The sequence below is a fragment of the Danio rerio genome, chromosome 8, assembly GCF_052040795.2.
Source record: "Danio rerio strain M-AB ecotype USA chromosome 8, GRCz13ab, whole genome shotgun sequence".
Lineage (NCBI taxonomy): Eukaryota > Metazoa > Chordata > Actinopteri > Cypriniformes > Danionidae > Danio > Danio rerio.
The window spans coordinates 3670260-3697500 of NC_141028.1; the positions used below are offsets into that span (position 1 = coordinate 3670260).

Sequence of the window (27241 nt, forward strand, 5' to 3'; positions counted from 1 at the left end):
GTATCCAGGGGGAGTCGTACGTGAAAGAGGATTTGCACATTCTCATTTAGGATGAACTCGCAAGTTTTAAACATTCAAAACTTTTTGTACACTCTTACACATTTGCTAGTGGTGTTTTGCATTTGTGAAACGTATTTTATGAAAATGTATTTTTATTTTGAGCATGTGAAATTTTTTTGTGAATGTAAATAAATATTTTATGCATGTGAATTTGGTTTTATGCACATGAATTTGGCTACGCATGAGTAAATCGTGTCTTTTGCGTGAATTACTTTTGAGTCTTATCTGTCTCCATACAATTGCAGTAAAATTAGATCTCATAATACCCTTTAAATTCAGACATACACAGATACACTATTTTTCCATTACGAACTTGAGACATGCTATCAATGTCTAATAACTCATTGTCTAACTACAATGTTGCATACTGAAAAATATGTCCAGTATATGTGAATTGTTTGTTTTGTTTGTCATACCATCGACATAAAAAGAAAAAACCCTGACACATTTTGATGCTCTAGATTCTTTAGGTTGTAAAGATGTAGTGAAACACCTCTTACGCAACCCACCCGGCATTACTTAAGACCTCATTTTTTATTATTACAGCAATTATGTGGAGATGTTTGCTGTGAAGGTTAAAACGAGCTGTTTATTTTCTCCGATGATAGTTTTAGGTGTTGCCACTGTCGTTATCCTGTTATGGTGCCTGGAATCCATCTGCTTTTATTCCTCTTTGTCCTGAGCGTGCGTTTTATAGGAGGTTCGTGTAGGGCAGGGCGACCGCCGTCTCAATATTACAAACACATTTTTAATAATAACATTATGTAACCCGGCTTATGAGAATACTGCAAGTTACAATGTACTTTGAGTTCTCTGTTGTGTGCCTGTTACGATGCGAAGCGTCTCTTTTTCACAGGTTGACTCATATGAATGTGGTTGCGGCGAGAGATGTTCCTGAAGAGCTCCAGAAACTGGCCACAAATGACCTGCCATTGCTGGCCATGGAGTTCTGCCAGGGAGGAGACCTACGCAAGGTGGGGCATGTACAACAAAATGGCCAAATATCCAAAAGTGATGCCAAGGACGCTGTAAATTATGAGTGGGAGTTCTTTAGGAACGTCACAATCTAATTCTGGGGGTCACGATCCGATTCCAAAACGATTCTTCACCTGCATTTTTCCTATTTATTCTGCTGTAAATTTACAGCTTTACATTTTAACCAGTATTAGAGTTTCTTAGCTTTTGTTTAATGATGCCTAGTGCCAAATTTCTGTATACGTATTTATTTTATTAAAGTAAAACAAGCTTTGAATAAAAAAAAAAACAGATTACAAAGAACTATTATGTGGAACAAACAAATGCGAAAACAACCACTCTGGATGTACTTTATCCTTCTAATTTCATGTAACAACTCTTTAATTATATGCAAGGCTGAAAGAAATGAAAACAACTGATGGATTATACACTAACATGTGCATTATTCAGACAAAAGATGGCGCCACATAGTCAAAAATACAAAGCTGACAAAGGAAAACAGCTGATAGACTATACACTAACCTGCGCATTATTCAGACACAAGATGACGCCAAACAGTCAAAAACACAAAGCTGACAGAACCTAAAACAGCTGGAGTATACACTAATCTGCGCATTATTCAGACATAAGATGACGCCAAACAGTCAAAAACACAAAGCTGACAGAAACAAAAACAGCTGATGGAGTATACACTAACCTGAGCATTATTCAGACACAAGATGGCGCCAAACAGTCAAAAACACAAAGCTGACAGAAACAAAAACAGCTGATGGAGTATACACTAACCTGAGCATTATTCAGACACAAGATGGCGCCAAACAGTCAAAAACACAAAGCTGACAGAAACGAAAACAGCTGGAGTATACACTAACCTGCGCATTATTCGGACACAAGATGGAGCCAAACAATCAAAAACACAAAGCTGACAGAAACGAAAACAGCTGGAGTATACACTAACCTGCGCATTATTCGGACACAAGATGGAGCCAAACAATCAAAAACACAAAGCTGACAGAAACGAAAACAGCTGGAGCACACACTAACCTGAGCATTATTCAGACATAAGATGACGCCAAACAGTCAAAAAAGCAAAGCTGACAAATGAAAACAGCTGATGGAGCGCACACTAACCTGCGCATTATTCAGACACAAGATGGAGCCAAACAGTCAAAAACACAAAGCTGACAGAATCAAAAACAGCTGATGGAGTATACACTAACCTACACATTATTCAGACACAAGATGGCGCCAAACACATCGCAGTGGCGTAGTGGGTAGCACGTTCGCCTCACAGCAAGAAGGTCGCTGGGTTGCTGGTTCGAGCGTCGGCTCAGTTGGCGTTTCTGTGTGGAGTTTGCATGTTCTTCCTGCGTTCGCGTGGGTTTCCTCCGGGTGCTCCGGTTTTCCCCACAGTCCAAAGACATGCGCTACAGGTGAATTGGGTAGGCTAAATTGCCCCTAGTGTATAAGTGTGTGAATGATTCCCAGAGATGGGTTGCGGCTGGAAGGGCATCCGCTGCGTAAAAACTTGCTGGATAAGTTGGCGGTTCATTCCGCTGTGGCAACGCCGGATTAATAAAGGGACTAAGCCGACAAGAAAATGAATGAATGAAAATGGCGCCAAACAATCAAAAACACAAAGCTAACAGAAACAAAAACAGCTGATGGAATCATACTCTAATTAGAAGGCGGATGAGTTTTATTAAATAGAGTTAATAATAACATTTCAGTTGCATTTTTTACTAATATTATTAACATAACTAATAAATGTGGCTATTCCTCACCGTTGAGATTTTAATCCATTAACTACCATTTTACCAATGAGACTTTTTTGTAAATGGTTACCTTTTGTACTTTACACTATGTACTGTATATACAATAAAGCAATAGACTGAGTATTTTTGCTTAATATACCTAATAAAGTGCATTTTGGCAGATTTACTTTAAACAATTTAAAAAATGGCAACAATAAAATTTGATACAGTCATAAGCATAATTTTAACAATCATCATAGGGCTGTCATGATTATGATGATTTAGCTTATGATTAATTGTGTTTTTCAGTATCTGAACCTGGTTGAGAACTGCTGCGGTATGAGGGAAGCTGCTGTACTGACCCTCATTCAAGATATATGTAAGTCCACATAACACCTGCAAAAGCACTGCATGTGTACATGTGTGTGTTGCATATTTTTAACAAGCAAAACAAGAACAAAAAATGGAAAAAAAGTTATAAATTGGAATAAAAATGTTACATTTTCAGACATGCTTGTTGTGAACTTAAATTATGGGTAACACTTTAGAATAATGGTACATTATTTAATGTTAGTTAATGTATTTACTTATTACTAATGCATTATTAAAACTCATGCTTGTTGAATTAATACTGTAATAAATGTATTACTAATTGTTTTGTTCATGTTAGCAAGTACATTAACTAATGGACCATTATTTAAAAAATGTTACCAATTATAATATTGACTTGTCTATAAAATGAAGACATTTTCTTCCTTTTCTTAATTTTAGGAGTAATTGTGCACTGTTTCTATATCTAAATGATTTTTAAGGCCACATTTTCAAAAATCAATTCAATCATTCATGCGCATGCCTTCATTAGACCATAATTTTTGATAATACATTTAAAATGAATACTAATACATTCTTAAACAGTTTATTCAAAGTTTCAACCAATTGATATGAGATCATATTATTTTTAACCAAACCATTAAAATCGAATACCTCATACCTGTCACAATCACCAGCGATCTAGCGTTTGCAGATCGCTAGAGAACTACACATCTGCCACTTTAATGAACTACAACTCCCATCATGCACCACACACACACACCAGTGTCAGTTCTCTCCCTGATTACACACACAGCTGGAAGCTTATGATGGACTAATCAGATATACCATAAAAACACAGCACACACACACACAGATTTTGCTGAGTTTTGTAAGCTGTAAGTGAGCAATAGGAATCGTTTTCAGTTCTTTTCTGCCGTGTTTCTTAACCTTTACTTGGTTTATTGTTTTATGTTGTTTTGCTCCTGTCTGTCCCTGTTTTGACCTTTGCCTGCCTTCCGATTCTCTTAATAAACCGCACTTGGATCCTTATCTCCATTTTACTCCGACTCATTAAAATACCTCATTTGTTTTAATGTGGAAATACCTGTTTTAATATCAAATAGCTCTAAAATAAAACTTGTAATGACCTCAATCCTAAAAGTGCCATATACTGCATTCATTCTCTGATATCTACATAGTAGGTATATGGCTCAGGTAAGTAAAAACAATCTTCAGAAATGGTTTTATCTGATCATTTATTTCTCCGTAAAATACCCCTTGAATTGTGGAGTTTGCATGTTCTCCCTGTTTTGGCGTGGGTTTCCTCCGGGTGCTTTGGTTTCCCCTACAGACCAAAACCATGTGGTACAGGTGAATTGGGTAAGCTAAATTGTCCTAGTGTATGTGTTTGAATGAGATTGTATGAGTGTTTCCCAGTGATGGGTTGCAAATAGAAGGGCATCAGCTGTGTAAAACATGCTGGATAAGTTGGCGGTTCATTCTGCTGTGGCGACCCCAGATTAATAAAGGGACTAAGCCGAAAAGAAAATGACTGAATGAATACCCCTAGAATCAAAAGCTCCATATTGACCATATTTGGAATGGTCATGAATATTAATGAGCCTTGCTTTGAGAGTGCACTAGTGGATGCCTAGTTAAATCTTTTTTACTTAATTGGTGGAGGTTTATTTTTCTTAAATTGAGTGAATGAGCTAACTAATATTAAGTATCCTGTCTTGCTGTTAAGTTTAAAATATGCTAAATTATAATTAAATTTGACAAAAGGCTCATGGTATGGCCATTCCCATACCGAACTCTTACTATTCGACTATGCCTAGGTATACCCAGATTTTCTTTAAGTTGAGGATTGATTTTGTAGTAATGAAACTCAAATGTAACCATTTAAAACAGAAGATTTAATAGAGCTCTACAACAGCAATAACACAGCCAGCTGTTTATGTCAGTTTTTCCAGCTCAGTCTCGGCAAACCACACTAGTTGACCTTTATCACGAGAGCATATGCGAGTCGTAAACAGAGATCTGCTTACATTTCTGCTGAATCTGTGTGTGCTCTTGTAAAATATCAGTCAAACATTTGACCCAGATTTGCAGCTGAAAGTGCTGGAGTGTATGAATCAGAGCAATGTCTACACACAAACTCACATTATCCAAGAGAAAAAAAATGTGATGCGTTACAGTTAAAGAGGTGTTAGCAAGAAAACAGAGGGGGGAAATACACTGGAAATGGTGTAGAAGCTGTACTAAAACATAGGCATAACCGGTAAAATGCATAACTGATCATAACTTGCCTTGCCTATATATATATATATATATATATATATATATATATATATATATATATATATATATATATATATATATATATATATATATAGACAACAAGAGCGTTGGTGACATCTAATGTGAATTTCTATATACATTTATTTTTGTTTTCCATGTGCAAAACTATATATATATATATATATATATATATATATATATATATATATATATTAGGGATGTAACGGTATCAGAATTTCACGGTACGGTAATACCTCGGTATGAATTTCACGGTACGGTATTTATTGAATCATTTACAGGAAAAAACAAAACTTATGAAAATACTCCAAAAAAGTGCCAAAAGTGTCAATGACATGCAAATTAGCCATCTATCTGTAAGCTTTGAAACAGGAACTTCAATTTTAATAACAAAAAAATATTAAACTATGTAAAAAAAATTTAGTATTGTTGAAAACTCATCACATTCAACATTTAATCACTCACTCACTTAGATAGAGATGGGTTTAAAGGAAAATTATCATATAAATATAATCTTGTAAAAGCTGGTATCTCTGGGTATTTACAATGTCCCCTGCAACAGAAAAAAACCCTCTCATTTGGGACTGAGGTTTCTGGGACAAGAGAGATATGACTTGGCCCAGGTTGACAGCAGTGGGTAACGTTGTGCATTGTCTTTCCCCCACTTGAGAGGACAAACCATGAGTGAGATAGAGATCTCATGTCTGCATCAATCTGAACAGTGTGCTGTGTTTCTGCAGTCCCCATGACTGATTATTAGTCGTATTCCCCAACTTGCAGGCACATGCACACACAGGGCTCAACCTGTGCAGTGCACATGCCCTTTTTAGTCTTGGATAGAAAATGCCCTTCCAAAATGATCAAAAGTGCCCCCGCGACGCGACACACCCTCCGTCCCGCTTTACAGTACAGTACACTACAGTACAGTTCTGATCAGCTGTGTTGTCGCGCGATAAGAACTCGCGCGATAACACCGCTATTCAGTACGCGCGCGACAACACCGCTATTCAGTACGCGCGCGACAACACAGCTGATAAGAACTCGCGCGACAACACCGCTATTCAGTACGCGCGCGACAACACCGCTATTCAGTACGCGCGCGACAACACAGCAGATAAGAATTATGGCCAAGCCTGGGCTGATGGGAATTGTAGTTTCCGGTACCTCCCGTTCGCTTCATCCGCCTGAGCAAATTTTCTCAGAAAACCTATAGTTTTACCGAGTCATGCGACTATGGTAATATCGAAAAAAATTTATATTGCGGTATGACGGTATTTACAATACCGTTACATCCCTAATATATATATATATATATATATATATATAGTATATATATGGTTTTGCATATGGAAAACAAAAATAAATGTAGACATTAGATGTCGCCTACACTATTGTTGTCTATTGGAAGGAATGCATCAATAGAGCCACCATTTTATAACAGGGTAGCTCTCCTTTGAAATGAATGTGGGAGCAAGGAGTAGTGGAGGACTGTGACCATCCAGAGCCAGAGATATATACACATATATACATATATCTATTATCAAGAGTTTTCCCGGTGGTCAGTATGCCAATATTTTATTTAAATTAACTAAATTAAAATTTTCTACATCGATGGATAAGTGACCCTATGGGAATTCCTGACAAAGAGCTTGTGTTTGTGTGCATGGAAATGTATTATGATCCCTTCCTGTTAATTTTGATCTAATCCATTGTCCTGAAACACACCCCCTCTCCTGCTTTCACTTCTAATGCTAACGGAGGAAGCGATTCATTTGTAAATGAATCCCCGTTATGAACGACTCCTTCACTTAGCCAACAATAATACAAGTTTCTAGTAGCGCAGCATCTTGTTGTCATATTTTATTTATGTTGTTTTCTCATTTTATTCAACAAAACTAGCATAAGCCTAGTGTTCAGAGTTGGTGCTACTTAGCCTTATGGTCAGTTGAGTAAGTGATTGTATTATCATCAATAACATTACTTGTTAAGTTGTTTGTTCGCTCGTTACTACACCCGTACACAGCGCTAAAATCCAGCATCTTCACATTGGCGTTAGTTTTGACTAGTGTCCTGGGAGCCCTGTACAAATATGGCGGTGGTATTGACGCATGCTCAGGGTCCATATGCAACACCTAGTGTATATATCGATGAGAAATGTATTGGTTAATTTAACTTTGATGACCTCCAGTGACTGCAAGGGAGTGTTAAGGGGTCCCTGGAAACATCTGGAGAAAAAAGTATTTAACAAATTGAATTTAAAAGAATTAGCAATTAAATAAATAACATTCTGAACAAAATAAAAAACTAGATTAAATAGTCAGTTTTGTGCAGTGGGTAGCACGACAGCAAGAAGGTCGCTGGTTCGAGACTCGGCTGGGTCAGTTGGCGCTTCTGTGTGGAGTTCGCATGTTTTCCCCGTGTTGGCATTGGTTTCTTCTGGGTGCTCCGGTTTCCCCCAAAAGTCCAAAGACGTGCTATAGGGGAATTGGGTAAGCTAAAATTGTCCATAGTGTGTGTTTGTGTGAATGAGAGTGTATGGGTGTTTGCCAGTGATGGGTTGCAGCTGGAAGGGCATCTAGCTTGTCCTGCATAATAATAATAATAATAATAATTCCTTACATTTATATAGCGCTTTTCTGGGCACTCAAAGTGCTTTACACAGTGGGGGGATCTCCTCATCCACCACCAGTGTGCAGCATCCACCTGGATGACGCGACGGCAGCCATTTTGCGCCAGACCGCACACCACACACCAGCTGATTGGTGGAGAGGAGACAGTGATGCAGCCAATTGAATATGGGGATGGTTAGGAGGCCATGATGGACAAAGGCCAGTGGGCAGATTTGGCCAGGATGTCGGGGTTAAACCCCTACTCTTTTTCGAAGAACATCCTGGGATTTTTAACGACCACAGAGAGTCGGGACCTCGGTTTAGCGTCTCATCCGAAAGACGGCGCTCACTGAGCAGTATAGCGTCCCCGTCACTATACTGGGGCATTAGGACCCACACAGACCGCAGGTTGGGCGCCCCCTGCTGGCCTCACTAACACCACTTCCGGCAGCAACCTAGCTTTCCCATGTGGTCTCCCATCCAGGTACTGACCGGGCGCAGCCCTGCTTAGCTTCAGTGGGCGACCATGTGAGAGTTGCAGAGAGCTAGCATAAGTTGGCGGTTCATTCCACTGTGGCAGATAAATAAAGGGACTAAGCTGAAAAGAAAATGAATGAATTTAGAATGTAAAAGTGGTCTGATTAGTTATAAAATAACCAAGATATTTGGGGTCATGATATTATTTTGATATTTTAACTGGTTTATGATGTACATTATAGAAAAGATGATGCTTCAGTTCATTTTAATTGTAAAAAAACTGTCAAATTGATTTTTTTCCAGCCTTTTTAGTCTTGCAGATGTGAAATTAACTAATGCAGTTTCATCTAGAACATCTATGTTAAGCTGCTTTGACACAATCTACATTGTAGGAGCACTATGGACATTTCAGTGTGGCCATGTCATTGGTCCATGAACATTTCCTGCTTGTTATCAAAGTATTTCATAACAAACAAGAGGCAATTCAATCATAACTTGATGTTAAAACAGCTATCATAACTTTATTTATAAATATGTGGCTCTTTTGGATTTACAGAAGTTATAGAAATTAAAAATGTACAAAAGGAAATTTGTTGGGACCATTGTTTTTGTTTACATCCCTCAAATAGCCTATAGAAATGAAGTTTAAAGTGAAATAAATAAATGTTTATTAACACAAACTAACAATGAATAATTGTATTTTCATTAACAAACATGAACAAATTCTGTAATAAATGTATTCATCATTGTTTGCGCATGTCAGTAAATCAATTAACTAAGATTATCCTTACTGTAAAATGATACCAATAAAATAAACATTGCACAGAGAAAATTATTTGAAAAGACATTTGAGTTTATTTTAAGACTTCTGATTGCAAACTGGCGAAGCAGTGGCGCAGTAGGTAGTGCTGTTGCTTCACAGCAAGAAGGTCGCTTGGTCGTTGGTTTGAGCCTCGGCTCAGTTGGTGTTTCTGTGTGGAGTTTGCATGTTCTTCCTGCATTCGCGTGGGTTTCCTCCGGGTGCTCCGGTTTCCCCCACAGTCCAAAGACATGCGGTACAGGTGAATTGGGTAGGCTAAATTGACCGTAGTGTATGAGTGTATGCGTGTGTGGATGTTTCCCAGAGATGGGTTGGGGCCGGAAAGGCATCCGCTGTGTAAAAACTTACTGGATAAGTTGGTGGTTCATTCCACTGTGGCGACCCCGAATTAAAAAGGGACTAAGCCGACAAGAAAATGAATGAATGAATAAATGAATGAATGAATGAATGAATGAATGAATGAATGAATGAATGAATGCAAACTTTGGTGTGTTGGTAAATCTGAGCAGTATGAGACACTGTTGAGACACTAACTCTCTGAACAAAAAAACATTGCATCTTAAATGACCTTTGACCTTTAGTCATTGCAGAGGTATTTAGTAAAGTGTGTCTGCTGGTCCTTATCCTGCATGAGTAGATCTTCTGTTTACACTCGATCCTAAGTTATCAACCTTAAAGCGGATCTAATGGAAGGTCAAGCATGTTGCTGTATATAAAAGGACGTTACTATGCCAAACACCGTCAGTCAGTGCTCTGCAAGAGTTTTCCTGTGAAATCATTAACCACAAAATCATAAATCATTTGTTATATCATTGGATTTAGTCACCAGCCTCATCCGGTCCAGTTTCCTCTCTTAAGGGGATAGTTAACAAGAAAATCAGATTAACTTTACTATTATATTGGTTGAGTGTTAAAACAATGATCGTGTAGGATGTTATTATTAAGAAATTATTAAGAAGACTTTGGAAAAATGATGTGGGAACTTGGAATTTTACTCTGGCAGTCAAGAAGGGTTCAATTCAATTCAAGAAGAGTGTTTGGGATGGATTAACAAATGTCAAATCTTGCATAATTTACAGTATACCATGTGTTGATCTAAATGTGCTGCATTTCTTCTGCAGAACGCCAAAAGAACTTTATATTAATATATAATATAATCACTTTATATTAAGTGTCCTTAACTAATATATACTTACACAAGAATTAATAGTTTGTTACAATGTACTTATTGTGTTAATACATGTACTTACTGTGTACTTATGCTTGATTAAATACATGTATGTAATTACATCTTTAATTATCTTTTGTAATCACATTTGTAAATATACTGTTGACCATCCCTTACACCTCAACCCCCCCTTAAACCTACCCATGCCACCAAACCTGTCCACAACCCAACCTCTATCACAACTAAAAGCACCACAAGTGTTCTCAAATACATTATAAACACAATAAGCACATTTTATTTTATTTTTTTTCATGCAAGTACATAGTATTTAAGGACACTTAATATAAAGTGGGACCAAAAATTATATACACAATATTGTCTTTAATTTTGTCTTCCACAGAAGAAATAAAGTCATTTGTGAAATGATGACGGAAGTTTTTCTGGTGAATTAAATCAGGTTTTCTGTGCAGCTGAATTCAGGACTTTATATTTGGCTTGAAAATTATTAAAATGATTATATAATAAAAAAAAAGGAAAATAAATCGAAAGATAAGTTTCAGTATCGCATTTTAAATGCACTTTTAAATGTTTTATTCAGTGCATTTTATTTAAAATTCAAATACTAAACTAATTTAGAGCACAATTTAGATCAAAACAACTAATGGCTGGAGTATACTTCTGCGGCGAGTGATCGGTGTGACCCATGATGCTAGCCTTAGGGGAAGTCGTGCATTTATACTTCTGCGTGCTGCTTGTGTTGCTCTGCAATAGCACTTCCGAAACACTAGCTGGCAGCAGGATTTATGTTCCTCTGTTTCTTCACGGGTGTTTTGTTTTTTCTGAATGCTACATTAATGTTCAAGTAGCTCAAGCTTGCTTATTCTGAGACGGGAACCGGCGGACGTGCAACAACTTTAATCAAAGGTAAACAAAACAACAGTTTCCATCTGGAGTTCCGTCACTGGACTTAACACTTCTAAACACTCGCTCCAAGGGTTTTGTGCAGCTCTTGGTCCCGCCCACACTTGTCACAGCTACCAAGCTGACCAATCACAGAGCTTGCGCTACACGTCGATGTGATGTGTAGTTAAATTTTTTGAGTGGTGCGCATCAGCGTCAGCCACAGCGAGGGCTATGCAACCACCCGAGGCTTCGCCAGAGCATACACGTGCGCTTGACACAGAAGTATAAATCAGCCTTAAAAGTTGACCAAAGCATTTTACAAAGTTAAATACCAATATTAGGGCTGCACAATATTTAGTTTCAGGATTGATATCACAACGTGTGTGTCTGCAATAGTCACATCATAGGATTTCCAATGTTGAGTTGGGATTATAGTTAATCAACAATTAAGAAAGCATGAGATTTGTGGAGTCATTGCAAAGTATAACCATAACAGAGTGAAACTTTGTAATTTGTATGCACTTTAACGACATTTCAGAAGAGTTTAAAGCATTCTGCCACAAAAAAAAAGAATGAAGAATAATTTTACTGAATTATTAATACAATGAAATCTATTAGACTATACAGTGTTATTTTACATCTCATTATAAAATTTCTGTAACTGAATTTGATTATTATTTTTATACATGATTCACATCCTTACAAAATCACCCCAATCCATCTAAAATCAATTCATCTTTTTGCAAAAAGAGCTATTCAAGTCAGCTGGTAAAATTGTAATTATGTCGCAATATATATAGCAGACGCGCAGCATCGTTCAGCACTAACCAATAATCAAAGCTGAAGTAGTTGAAGAAAAAGAAAAAGTTGAGGAAAAATCTATTGGGAACGTGTTGTGCACTAAAGCAGAAGGATATGAATTGATGATTATACAGTAGTTTTTTTTTCACTTTGTAGAATTAGGGTGCACACTTTGCAAAGCTGCCTTTCAATTCAGCATAAACAAATAACAGTTAGTTTCACTTCCTAAATAAAAAAAAAAAGTGTAAATTCGATGCCACCGTCACAACCAGTAACACATGTAGAGCAAAACTACTCTTTGTTTTTGTGCAAAAATAATGCTCGCTTTAACTTTTTGGCAACATAAATGTTGCATAGCACATTAGGTTAAACTTCAAAGTGTAATGTCAAGCTTAAGTGAACTGGTTGAGCATGTCTAAAGTCATACTTCATATATTGTTATATATAAAACATAGTTAACAATTGAGTATTTAAAATGTCATATTTGATCTCTTTCTAGCCTCAGCGCTGACATACCTCCATGGCATGAGAATAATACACAGAGACCTCAAACCAGAAAACATCGTCCTTCAACAGGGAGAAAAAAGGGTGAGCAATGAGAAGTGTGTGACGGATGGCTATAAATAACAATGAAAATTGTGTTCCTAATAGTTTTACATTACTTTGGTAGCTTAAAAGCGATGAGACACCATTTAATCTAGTGACGGCTGCATTCGAAACACTGCTTCACGGAGCTTCAAAAACTTGACAAATCTCCTGTTTTGAATCAGTGGTTTGGAGCACGTATTTACAAAAAAGTTGTAAGGTCACATGATTTTAGTAAACGAGGATTTGTTATGTTATAACTTTCGAAACGGTTAAAAAAAATCAATGATTCTCCACTGACAGGTGATCTGTGTAACACCATAAAATCCACATAAATCATGTAGGTTGACTCAGATCGCCCCCCAATGGCTAATCACTAAACAGGTTTTATAGTTTTTACCTGATCAGTTTGTCGATGATTTTTCCAAATGTAACTGTCTGCGGACTGCAATAGAGGGGCGTAACATGAAAGGAGCGTGACTTGTAGTTATCAAGATCCAATTGAACCTTGCGAGGTGTCAAATGTTTTCATGATTCAACATGATTTGATATATTATCATATTCATTCATTAAGCAACTCTACTCGCTGACTTCTTCATCTGTTTTTTTTTCATGACAGTTAGCCTACTCGCCGTCGCCCCCTGTGGTTGCAATTAACAGTACAATGGCACGTCAAATATGAAAGCCTCCATAACTCGCGGCTGAATGTTAATAACTGTGATTGTTAGGTTTAGATTTGGGGAAGGTGTAAACGTTAATACCTGTAAAGATTGGGTTTAGGGTTGGGGTGTAGACATTAGTAACTGTGTTAGTTAAGTTTAGGTTTGGGAAGGCTCTAGACATTAATAACTATGATGGTTGGGGAAGGTGTGGACATTAATAACTGTGATGGTTGGGTTTAGGTGTAGAGTAGGTGTGCAAACCAGTGGCGTAGCGTAAAATACAGGGGGCCCCCTGCAGGGATCACTGACGGGGCCCCCTGATGAAGGGGATGGAGCGATCACAAACTGAGGGGACGGGGGGAGTCGGTAGAGCGAGGAAGTGTTCACAAATTGAGGAGCGGGGAAGGGGGGCGGGTTGGGGTGACAACGCGGGGAAGCCTTTACAAACTGAGGAGCAATCACAAACTAAGGAGCGGGAAAAGGGGGTGGGGTGGAGCGACGACGCGGAGTAGCCTTCACAAACTGAGGAGCGATCACAAACAAGCGGCGAGAGCGTCAAAGTAACCGGAAGTCATTCATTTTCAATGAGAACCAGCGGCGAGGAGCAGCGCGGCGCATCTTCTCCGGTGTGGGTGTCAAGGAGAGTTGAAATTAAGTCTACTTTATGGTATGAGCTATGACGCGGTTCGACGGCAAGGAATCAGTGTGAAGTAGTCCACCGCTTTAGAGGAGTTCAGAAAACACAGTCATGTGAACTTTGGTTCCGACCACAGTTGTTCCCAGGGGTTTGATTATTATGCCAGATTTTCAAATCGCGATGACGCGGGGCCCCCTAATCACGCGGGGCCCCCCCCCCGCGGTGCGTGCCCTGCAGGTCCGTCTGCTACGCCACTGGTGCCAACAACATAGTTTTGACATGTGGGTTACAATAATTTCAAGTTACGGCTCTACTACAAGTTACGCACCTGTCTTGCGGTTCGCAGACAGACCCTACTCGGTTTTTCCCCCTCAACCTTTCAACATTGAGCCGGGAATCAAACTTGGGTTGCCGTAAGCACCTCAGAGACGTTTGTAGATGTTTTAATGAGACATTTATATTGCCTCATTCACATTGCAGCATTTTACAGATTGGACTGTGTTTGGAAAAAATCAGCAGGTGCTTAGCAGTCTTTAGGGGGGAACTACTGAATGAGTCAACGCATCAAAGAGACTCGCTGACACCAACACCGTCGCATAAAAAAAATCCAATATCTGGCATCCTATATATTCAACCCAAGCTCATTCTGGAAACGTAGCCCCTCAGATGTTTCTGGAGACCGCGGACGTATGGCCGCGTTTAGTTTTTTTCGAGCGAACGCTGCGGGCGGTGTGGCGCCTCTCCGCTCCTCCTCTTCGCGCTCGCCGGCCGACGGCTCGCTTCCGAGTGGAGGGCTTTCCCGATGCAACCAGTTTATCTGCTTAGCTCACAGCGTTGCGTCGGCGGAGCAGAGGCCCTGGAGGAGGAGGAGCCGGCCTCGAGGACGACGACCGGGATCGAGTCCGGGGAACAGCGATTCCAGAAATCAAGTAAGATGAAAAACAGAATCCAAAAAATAAGAGCGAGAACGCGGCGGGATCCGAAAACGCGGTCGAAATCGAAGACCAGGGCTTTTGCTTTTTTTTTTCTGGACGGCTTTTGCAAACCGTCGCTTGGGTTTAGGGAAGGAGGAGGAGTAGGAAGAGGAGGGCGGCCGGGTTGGCCGATCTGGCGGCTTTTCGCGCGAGAACAGCGCGGGCGCGAACGGCGCACGCTCCCGAGAGGGGCCCGGAATGCGAAAAAGCGCGCACAGCGGCCTCTCGCGGATCCGCTAAAACAAAAACCGCTTGAATAAGTACCTTCCGGGACGTATCTCGCGGTCCGCAGAAACGTCCGCGGGGCTACGTTTCCACAATGAGCCCGGGTTGTAAATATTCCAAACCAGCTGGCTGACTTAACTCAGATGTAGTGATGAGCTGCAGCCAATGTGAGAGCAGGTCATGAACTGATTGGCTGTTTTGTTCAGGAGCTCAACAGAAATGTCTGTGATTGGCCAGAATGGTCTTCCATGCACTCACTTCATCCTGTCTTTACACAAACAGGAAAGTAGACTAAAACTACATCTATACACTGAACCATGCATATATATGAGCGATGAGCAATGACATATCCGTTGATTGACGATGCTTTCAAACGCTCCCTTGAACATTTTCAGAGAGATTTAGAACTCTGTGTCAGTGATGTCATCATCAGTCAGCTAATACCGTTCAGCTCTTTTGCTGCATTTACATGGTTTTGACCAGCAGGTGTCTTTAGAATGAATGCTTCGAAACGTTTGTGAATCATTTTCGTCAAAGCAATTGTTTCGAAGCTTCGGAAAGCTTTGTTTTACACTACTAATACAGTATCTGAAACTCTATCAATAAATCAAAGAAGCATTAATGTTTCCTGCATCTTCTTTTCTTGAAGTTGGTTCATAAGATCATAGATCTGGGTTACGCTAAAGAGCTGGACCAGAGCAGCCTGTGCACATCGTTTGTAGGGACGCTGCAGTATTTGGTGAGTGAACCAGTGGATTTATGCAATATAGTCTTATCTGTAGCGATATGAAATGTTTAATTGTGTGTGTGTGTGTGTGTTTGTGTGTGTGTGTGTGTGTGTGTGTGTGTGTGTGTGTGTGTGTGTGTCAGGCCCCAGAGCTGTTGGAGCAGCAGAAGTACACTGTGGCTGTGGATTACTGGAGTTTCGGGACACTGGTTTTTGAGTGCATCACAGGATTCAGGCCTTTTCTACCAACCTGGCAACCCGTTCAATGGTATTGATAGTGTTGGGGAAGGTTACTTTAACAAAATATCAGTAAATTAACAGTTTTATGTATTTTGTGATTCATATTTGTGATAGGTTTTATTTATTTATGCTTTTGAATTGCATTATCAGATTTTGATCTTGAATTTTGATGTTGAAAAGTTTGAAAAAGTGACTTTTAAGGACATTTTATATATATATATATTAGCTGTGTTGGTGTTGTGAATTATGGTACAAAAGTCTGGTAATAAACTGCGAGGACTTTCTGCTTTATTACAGGTGTTTTTCTATATTTATTGTTTCCTAATATATTGTTTTAACTACTAAAATGATAATAAAAGTCACTTTGACAACTTTTGATGTTGAAAACTCTACAGTTTAACAGAGCAGAGATCAACATCCCATAATGCAATTCACCACCGGAAATAAACTAAATATGGAAACTGTTAATGGATATTTTTTACAAAGTACAATCTGAGTCAACTAAATGCGGGACTCATTTATTAAAGGAAAGTTATTGTTAAATTACTTTTGAATACGTTTCATCATCTGGACAGGCTAGCTTGTTAGTAATTTAGTCAAGCATGCTAAATTGTTGTTAATAAAAAGTAGTCACACTTGTGGTCTTTGCGGTCAAAAATGACTATCATAGAAAAAGAAATGGGGCAAAACGATGGTGCTAATCTGCCCCTTGTTTTTGAACATAGATATATACACTAGATATCGCATAGGGGCCCTGAGCATGCGTCAATAGCGCCGCCACATTGGTACAGTGCTCCCAGGACAAGTGTCATTCAACCGCACTAGTCAAGACAGTGTTATTACGTGAAGATGCGGGACTTTAGCGCTGTCTACGGGTGTAGTAACGAGCAAACAAAGAAAACAAAGCACAAAGGCAGAACATTTCATAGGTAATATTAAGTTTTTTTCTGTTTTTGTATGTTCTGAACTTTTGTGCTAATCAGGTAACGTTATTGATGATAACAGTCACTTACTGCGTTCACCATACGGCAAAGTAGCACCAACTCGCACTAAACACTCGGCTTATGCTAGTTTTGTTGAATAAAATCAGCAAACAATGCAAAAGAAATATGACAACGAGATGCTGCGCTGCCAGAAACTTTATTATTGTCGGCTAGTGAAGGAGTCGTTCATTACGGAGATTCGTTCACAAACGAATCGCTCCCTCCGTCAGTATGCGAAGTGAAAGCAGGAGAGGAGCTGTGTTTCAGGACATAATTAGATCAAATTTAACAGGGAGGGTGAATAGTACATTTCTGTACACACAAACACAAGCTTTTGTCAGGAATGGCCGTGCGGTCACTGATCCATCAATGTAGAAAAGTGATGTAAAATTATAATTTTCGTAGCATAAAAAAAAATTTGCATACTAACATCCAGGAAAACTCCCGATCATAGATATATGTGTATATGTGTATATCTCTGGCTTTGGATGGCCACAGTCCTCCACTGTACCTTGATCCCGCATTCATTTCAAAGGAGCGCTACCCTGTTCCAACATGGCGGCTCTATTGACGCATTCCTTCCAATAGACAACAACAGGGTAGGCGACATCTAATGTATATATCTATGGTTTTTGAATGGCAGAGTCTCTATTTTTCCTGGAAATACTGCAATAGTTTAAACATACAAAAAAAATTTTTACAAAAATGTTTTCAATGTGGAAAATGAATGTTAAGTACTGCATATATATGAATTATTTATGCAGTATATACATTTTTATATTTCACGCTTGTACTTAGTATTTATAGTAAAATCCTCAGATACTGTTGGTTGGTTGCAGTTGGTTGTGCACCTTTTTTACCAACCAAGTTTGTGGCCATTATAATGACACAGATCACTCTGCTGATCCCACTATTCATGCCCGAGTTCCGCGGAAAAAGTGATTGACAGGTGGTAATTTTTGTGTAACTTACTCTAACTCTATTTATTTATGATTTGGATAGGGATAAAACAAAGACCATGCGGGTCAGGTTGTTGAAACGGTAGGCAACAAATAATTAATTTGTTATGAATTAATTAATTATTCATAAATAATTAATTGACTGCCGCCTATGTCGATGATATCATCGTCCATTGCGATGTTTCACATTAGACAACGTACAATGCCAAATTGGAAGACATTGCCTAACCTTACTTCAAGGTTCTGACTCTTTTAAACCAATTAATTAATTACTTTTCCAGTTGTTTATAGACCTTTTTCATGGCTGCTGCATGGAGGGCGCCATAGCGACCAGCGTCTTCCGATGGAATGCTAAAAACTTCCGTTCACAGCGTGTACAACTGGTAATTTGCGCTCCAAAAATGAGTTTCAATAACGTTTTTAATGGATAACAGAGTGTTTTTGTGACACACAACTTAGAAATGTGTCTGTTAAAGCCGTTATAATCTGTCACATGTGGTTCAAGCTAGTCCTAGTTCACGTGTCTGCTGTCAGAAATAAAGTGTGTGAGTGCGTTCCCGACCTGTCAACTGTTAGCTCAGCGGCTCTTTAACACACGCACGCACACACACACACACACAGAGAGAGAGAGAGAGAGAGAGAGCAAACCAGAGTACTGGCATGAAACTTAACAGGTATGAAAGTCGTGCAATTCACAAAAATGAGCAATAAAAGTCTGTTATTGATCCTCTGCTGCTGATTTGCTGTTCATTCTAATCGCGAGCCGTTTGTGTTTTATTTCGTGTGTTGTTTTTACCACGGTTTGTGTTTTTCTGTCATTTGGAAATGACACTAGCCTATATTTTCACTTTGTCACAGTTATTAAATCAGTGTGTCAGTGGCACAGTACAAGCTACGTGTGTGTGTCAAACATTTTGGTGAACTACATTTGTTTGGGCTGGTTATATATTTGAAATAAAGAGAAAATGTTGACTTTAGCGATGACGAGGCTTCATTTAAACTGCAGAAGATGCCGTCTGACAACGAGGGCAAAACGCCTCACAGCAGCTGTTTTCCATCCTATTAGATCGCATTTCTTTAAATGATCAGTCCAGGAGATGCTGCTGATGGACAACAGTGTTAGTTCAAAGAGGATAAAAGCAGGTAAAATAGATTAAAACTATCGTTTCAAAGCTGTCCAGATGTGACTGTTTACACGCATCAGCTGCCGACCGGAAGTTCTTCGCATTCTCCTTGCGCATACACGCAAAGCATAATGGCTAATTTTGCGTTCCAAGAAAAAGGTCTATATTTTGCTGAATAATGGTTTTGCATTATAGTTAAAAAATAAATAAATAAACATACACTGCCTGATTAAACATTTTTGGGATATCTAGAAACAATATGCATTTGATATAGAAATCCTCATGTCTTTTTAAAAAACAATTCATTTCCATGGTTTTCCAGGTCTAAAATTCATAGAGACTTTTTTATTTTCACCTTATTCTTTGCTGACGAGCGGGCGCAGCCATTTGAGTCTTTTTGGCTCGAGTCTTCCGGTCTCATACTCTTCCATTCATTTTTAGACATTAAAAACTGCTCGTTTCGCTGTTTGATGTTGCAAACTGATATTTCCCTATCATATTATTCTACTTGGTCTGTACAGTCATGCAAACATTTGTTTTTAGAGCAAGTAGTTTGACTGTTTTCTGCCGTTTAATATTTATACATTTCTCTTTTAGGCGACTGAATCGGAAGTTCTAAAACAATCGTGAAAACAGGCGCACTTCCACATTTTAGAATAAGGTCAATACCTTGGATTTTCAAGACTGTGGGAATCTTAGTTTCAGCTTGTTTTGGATGTTAAGCTGAATACATTTTTGGCCTCAAATCCTGCTCCAAAACGTCTTTGATAATGAAGTGTAAAAGTGAGGAAATTACAGCATTTCTAAAATAATTAATTAAAAAAACAACTTCCTTTTTCTTATCGCTGACAATAGTGCCAGTATAAATTCAGAATAACAGTGTTACCTGTTGAATTCATCAGAAAAAAAAAGCAAAACATAAGCACAATCACACAATTTAAGCCATGACCTGTCAGTGTGAGGTACAGATCCTGTTCCCCATGCAGAAAAAACCTTGATAACTCATGATAAAGCACTATTGTTGTAACCTCTTATGCTTGCGTAAAGATAATAATCCCCTCACAGCAGTGTGTTATTGCAGAGAGATCTCTGTACTGTGATTGGCCGTTCTCCAGTATTGTCAACACACAAACTGTTTTTAAAATATATCCTTTGAGAATGAAAGAAAAATCAAGACTGACGCCGGTGCTCAAGGGTGTGTGTGAAAACAACCCCAGCTTCATTTGAACTCACGTTGCTCTTTTTTTCTTTAGGCACAGCAAACTCCAGCAGAAACATGTGGATGATATTGTGGTTTATGAGGATCTGGGTGGAGAGGTTCGATACTCTAAACACCTACCAAACCCTCATAACCTCAACAAGTGAGTTTTCCCCAAAAAAATTAATAAATAAATAAAAGATTTGATGTTGATGATGATGATGAGGATAATAATAATAATAATAATAATAACAACAACAACAAGCGAAAGGCAAAGCTCTTGATTTACCGATCAGTCTACCTTCCTACTCTCACCTATGGTCATGAGCTTTAGGTCATGACTGAAAGGATAAGATCTCGGAAACAATCAGCCAAAATGAGTTTCTTTCTCAAAGTGGCAGGGCTCACCCTTATAGATAGGGTGAGGAGCTCGGAGTAGTTCTCTGGATGATAAGTAGCTCCTCCACATCCAGAGATTTCAGTGAGGTGGCTCGGGCATCTGTTTCGGATGCCTTCTGGACACCTACCTAAGAAGGTGTTCCAGGCATGACCCACCAGGAGGAGGCCTCGGGGAAGACCCAGGACAAGCTGGAGGGACTATGTCTGTCGGCTGACCTGGGAACGCCTTGGTATCCCCCCGGAGGAGCTGGAAGTAGTGTCTAATGAGAGGGAAGTCTCATCTGTGAAAAGCGGAAGAAAATTAATTATTAATAATAATAATAGTAATATATTGCATTGATAATGCTCTTTTTTTATAATGTGTAACTGAAAATGAAGCCAGTTATAATTTTTTTTTTTGTTACATTTACTCTGTACGACATAATTATATATTTTTCTTTTTATAAATTTATTTAATTATTTTCAGTTGGCTTTATTTATAAGTAATAATTTATAATTATATAATAATAATAATTATTATTATTATTATCATTGTTATTATTATTATTGTTAATATTATTATTATTGTTATTATTATTACTATTATTATTTTTGTTTATTAATATTAGTCAAATAAAATACTAATATTGTTACTTTTTTGTTATATTGATGTTTTGATATTGATGTTCTGGCTAATATTTGCAGCCCAAACACTCTCAACATGTGACTTTTTCAAAAAAAACAAAATTATAATAACAATAAAAATGTTAATAATTACAACAACAACAATATAAACAATAATTTGTATTGCTAATGCTCTTTTTTTAAACCAAAAGTGGTGTAGTTTGAAAATTAAGACCGCTATAAAAAAATAAGAATTTTTTTTTTACATTTGTGCTGTAAAAAATTATATATATTTAAAATAAAATTAAATACAATTTTTACAGTTAAAGTTTCCTTAGTTTATTATTTTTTGTTCGTTTTTATATGATTTTATTTATTAATAATAATTAATAATTGTTATATCTTATAATAATAATACATTTTACTGTTTGAGTTTTAAAAAAAAAGAGCTCTATGTGGTGTAAAGTTTGAAAATACAGACCGCTATAAATAAAATATAATTTAATAAAACATTATTTTACATTTGTGCTGTACAACAAAATGGTTACATTTATTCTTAAATACTATTTTTACAGTTAAATAAAGTTTCCTTAATTTATTAGTTTTTATTCATTTTTATTTGGTTTAATTTATTTGTAATACTAATTATAAATAATAATTACTAATTATTTTTTGTTAATAATATTCATTCATTCATTTTCTTTTTGGCTTAGTCCGTTTTTTTTAATCTGGGGTCGCCACAGAGGAATGAACCGCCAACTTATCCAGCAAATGTTTTATACCCCTCCAGCTGCAACCCATCACTGGGAAACGTTCATACACACCCATTCACACACACACACACACACACACACACACACACACACACACACACACACACACACGCGCGCTACGGACAATTTAGCCTACCCAATTCACCTGTACCGCATGTCTTTGGACTTACAGGGGAAACCGGAGCACCCGGAAGAAACCAATTCAAACATGGGGAGAACATGCAAACTACACAAAAAACGCCAACTGACCTAGGCAAGGCTCGAATTAGTGACCTTCTTGCAGTGAAGCTAACGTGCTACGCACTGTGCCACTGTGTAGAGTGTTTGGTGTTTCCCAGTCCTGGCCTGCGACTGGAAGGGCATCTGCTGGATATGTTAGCAGTTCATTCCGCTGTGGCGACCCCAGATTAATAAGGGACTAAGCTGAAAATAAAATAAATTGATGAATAATTTGGTAAAATACTAATACTTGTTAGAATGATGTTTTATGAATAGCCTCTGTCCAATGATTGCAGGCCAAACAGCAAAGCATCGCAAAGTTTTATTTTTTTTTTATTGCAATAACACAAAAAAGATCAGAAAAACAAGAAACTTCCTTTTTTTGGTCAACCTTTACAATATGGATTCATTAGATAAATGTATTTACTAACATGAACTAATTATGAACAATATTTGTGCAGCATTTATTAATCATAGCTTAACATTTACTAACGCATTATTAAAACCCAAATTCCTGCTTGTTAAGCCTAGTTAATGCACCATGAGTTAACATGAACTAACAATAAACAACTGTATTTCATTAACTAACATGGACGAATAACGTAATAAATGTTTTGTTCATTGCTTGTTCATGTTAGTAAATGCATTGACTAATACACCCTTATTGTACATTTTTTTTCCACCAAATTGTGCAGCCATCACAAGATTATTAAACCAGTAAATAGAGTGATCACAGTTTTTTAGGTTGAACTTTAAGCTATAAAGATGCGTTTCAGACTGTTAGCTGGTGAGCTGGAGCGCTGGCTGCAGATGATGCTGAGATGGTCACCTAAAGAGCGAGGAAAAGACTTAAAACAGCGCAACAAAGAGAGTCAGGAGACGCCCAAAGATGCAGAAGAGGAGAGTAAAGAAACCAGTCCAGAGGGTGCCAAAGATGCTCCAAAAGCCCCCTGCTTCTGCTTTGATGAATTAAGCCACATTCTCAATCTAAAGGTAGGCTGAAGTTCAATAGTATGATCAGCAAGTCGCATAAAAATATTGGCTCGTTCACACTGAGCAATGTCGTTTAGTACTGTGCAGTATGCAATTATTTTCAATACCACTGTCAGTTGTGAATGGTATTAAAATACCAAACTGTACTAGGGACCTGCCAAAATTTTTGACGGCCAAAATTAACGGCTGTAATGGCATTTTAGAAATATGGGCAAAAAAAATATGAGTTAAAAAAAAGGTTATGCTGCACCATAGTCGTGAAGTAGCTTTCACACCTGATGTGGAAAGCACTGTGCTATGAAACCCATTCATTTCAATGCATCATGCAAAGGCAGATCTTTTTGCTGCATCAATCAATGAGCAAGAGTAGTGGAGCACATGCTGACGGTCAAAGAAAATAGCTCTATATACTGCTCTATGGATAGTCTGCTTATGTTCACGCATCGTATAGTTTAAGGTTTTCTATGCTGTTCTACTTATGAACTTATCAATTTGTGAAGTGCACATGTTCATCAAATAAGCAAAGTCTACTCAAATAACACGCCGACAGGACATTAACTTGTAGTATACTTGTTCCTGCTGTCAAGGCAACACCGGTAAAATGATTCCTCTGACTTGTTTACGGTCAACAAAATGGGGTTATTTATTTCCCTGTGTTTTTTTTGGAATCAGAATAAGTCATACAAAATTATATTAATAAAATAATAAATCATTGTTACAAACTATTTTTGGTTTAAATTTTTAGCCAAATGCATACAGAAATTTTAATTTTGGTCCAGAATTTGTATTTTTGTGCTTCCTAAACGGCCACATACCACATTTTTGGACCCATTCATAAGGCTAACTAGCCAAAGACTATAGACTACGCAAGACATGTCACTATTGTTTTGAATGGAGAAAAGGGAAACGATCAATGTGGCTAATAAAGCCCACCTTCTAGTACAGGAGCCAATCGTTGATCGCTATATGGTGAATAAAGCCCGCCTTCTAGTACAAGAGCCAATCACCAATCGCTATAAAACAGGGCTATACAATTGGCGGCCTGCGAGCCGAACCCGGCCCCCGAGGCAATTTGTTCCGGCTCTTCAAACAGTGTGACCAAGACATCAAAAATAAATTTAGTTCAGTCGAAAAGCTGCCACTGTAGTTATGAAGTGACGTGCGTCTGTTCAATATAGCACAAGCTGCAGAGGCTGCGCAGAGAGCGAGTCACCTGACATTAAGCGAGTGGCGCAGGCAGCCGAAAACATTTAGATATGTTTGTAGAAAAGGCCTTTTGTACAATGCACTGATATCGTTATTAGGGATGCAACGATTAGCCGATTTCACTATTAAGTGCGCTTTAATTTGCCACAGTATTTAAATAGCTACTTACCTAATATAAAGCTTGAATTTACATTAGACATAATAACCGTGAAACCATGATTATTGCTCAGATTGTTGCATCTACAATTGTTATGCAGTTCAAAATAGAACATATGAATGAGTCTGAATGTAGACGAAGCCTACTTCAGCAATGCACTGCTTTTGTTGTGCTCTGAAATACAACATTTGAATTTTTGGGGGGAAAAAACAATAAAATACAGTAAAAATACAATACAGTGATGTTATGTAGTTTCAAAATACAATATATTAACATTTTAATGTAGAAAAAGGCGAACGTGGGTGTCGTAAGGAGCAAAAATACAGCATATAGGCTCTTATATGTAGTTGTGTCATCACTCATATAGCAAATCGTATCTCTCCGGTCCTTCATTTGGGATGCTTTTCATGAAATGGCCCCCGTGACAAACTAATTGAATAGCCCTGCTATAGACTGACAAAACTCTGGGGGAGGGGCTTGGACCAGAAGTGAGTCGAGTATTTATAAATGAAACTAAATAGACATGTTTAGTTTATGGACAGAATTTCAAGGCGCAGCCTTGGGCTGGAGGGGGTCCGGTTTGGGGAACACAGGATTTCATCTCTGTTATTCGCAGATGATGTTGTTCTGTTGGCTTCATCAGACATGGACCTTCAGCATGCACTGGGGCGGTTTGCTGCCGAGTGTGACGTGGCTGGGATGAGAATCAGCACCTCCAAGTCCGAGGCCATGGTGCTCCACCGGAAAAAGGTGGTTTGCCAACTCCAGGTTGGAGGAAAGTCCTTGCCTCAGGTGGAGGAGTTTAAGTATCTCTGGGTTTTGTTCACGAGTGAGGGAAGGATGGAACGTGAGATTGACAGGCGGATTGGTGCGGCGGCAGCAGTAATGCGGTTGATGTACCGGTCCATTGTGGTGAAGAAGGAGCTGAGCTGAAAGACAAAGCTCTCGATTTACCGGTCAATCTACGTTCCTACTCTCACCTATGGTCCTGAGTTTGGATCATGACCGAAAGGACAAGATCTCGGATACAAGCGACCGAAATGAGTTTCCTTCGAAGGGTGGCAGAGCGCACTCTTATGGATAGGGTGAGGAGCTCTGACACCCGGGAGGAGCTCGGAGTAGAGTCGCTGCTCCTCCACATCGAGAGAAGTCAGCTTAGGTGGCTCGGGCATCTGTTTTGGTACGCCTACCTAGGGAGGTGGTCCAGGCATGTCCCACCGGTAGGCGGCCTTGGGGAAGACCCAGGACACGCTGGAGAGACTATGTCTCTCGGCTGGCCTGGGAACGCCTCGTGATCCCCCCAGAGGAGCTGGAGGAAGTGTCTGGGGATAGGGAAGTCTGGGGTTCTCTCCTAAGACTGCTGCCCCCGCGACCCGGCCCCGGAAAAGCGGCAGAAGATGAATGAATGAATGGATGAATGAAAAACTAAATAGACAGTTGTTGTTTAATTTTATTGGTGATTCCTAATATGAAATTCAATCATAAGCTGGGCAAGTATATTTGGAAAATTTAGAGGAGTTTCAAAAATGGTCGCCGAGTAAAATGACTTGTATTAAAGGCACTTTAACCTAGCCCAGTACCGAAAGACTTCCTGCAGATGCTACTTACTGAATGCTGATTGGTTTAGCTAATTGATAGAGAATCGTCACTTCAATGTTCTATAAGGTGAATGACATAATAGGAAGCACCATTTTGAAATAAGTTTAAACAGCTGAAACAAGACAAAGTATTAATACAATTATATGAACCATGGCTGTTCATATGTTGCGTGGAAAATATGAGGCGTGATGTTACACAGGGCAATTATTTGAGCGTTGTTGCTGGGCAATATTGTGCCTGGCTGCAACAATATTGTATATGTATCACATTTGATGTCATCATTTCCCAAAGTTGCCCGGCAACATTGCTCAAAAAGTTGACCAGTGTATCATCAGCATTATTGGCAGTAGAAACCCAAGCATTATCAGGGTTACTCATACAGAGTCAAATACTGAATCACTGTTCATATCACTCTTGCCATAAGTCACATGTCATGTTGTTTCTCTCCTCAGCTCGTCCATGTGCTCAACATGACCTCTGCTGAAATATTCAACTACTCAGTGCAGCCGGAGGACGACGTGGCTTCCCTGCAGGAGCGAATCGCACAAGACACTGGCATTCCTCCAGCCAATCAGGAGCTGCTGCTGGAGGCGGGACTTGCACTTGAGCCGCAAAACAGCGTCATGCAGTGTGCCATCGATTATAGTGTACGTTTGAAGCTAATGCTAATTTGTTTTAAATGGACCCTTTTCACATTTCCGGGTTTCTCAGCAGTAGAATTCACTTTGCTGGTTTTGTGGTGAACAATTTATGCGTGCATGTCATTAAGAACAAAATATA

At 38.7% G+C, this 27241-nt stretch overlaps 1 protein-coding gene and 1 long non-coding RNA gene across 5 annotated transcripts in view; one reads left to right on the forward strand and one right to left on the reverse strand.

Moving 5' to 3' along the window:
- The window catches only part of ikbkb (inhibitor of nuclear factor kappa B kinase subunit beta), an 82657-nt gene that overhangs the window by 18736 nt on the left and 36680 nt on the right, over nucleotides 1-27241 (forward strand). For all 4 annotated transcript variants that reach the window (XR_015497188.1, XM_087263598.1, XM_087263599.1 and 1 more), the window contains 8 exon segments: nucleotides 917-1034; nucleotides 3099-3168; nucleotides 12698-12786; nucleotides 15931-16020; nucleotides 16152-16276; nucleotides 20568-20675; nucleotides 23283-23499; nucleotides 26914-27108. Coding sequence is in view for 3 of the 4 variants with exons in the window: in XM_087263598.1 (XP_087119724.1) it covers nucleotides 917-1034; nucleotides 3099-3168; nucleotides 12698-12786; nucleotides 15931-16020; nucleotides 16152-16276; nucleotides 20568-20675; nucleotides 23283-23499; nucleotides 26914-27108 (1012 nt within the window). In the remaining variant the exon portion in view is untranslated.
- LOC147842504 (uncharacterized) lies at nucleotides 6929-11958 on the reverse strand. Its single transcript, XR_015497531.1, has 4 exons — nucleotides 10833-11958; nucleotides 9810-10486; nucleotides 8576-9385; nucleotides 6929-8005 (listed from the first exon to the last, which is right to left on the reverse strand). It is a non-coding gene; the product is annotated as an uncharacterized LOC147842504 (long non-coding RNA).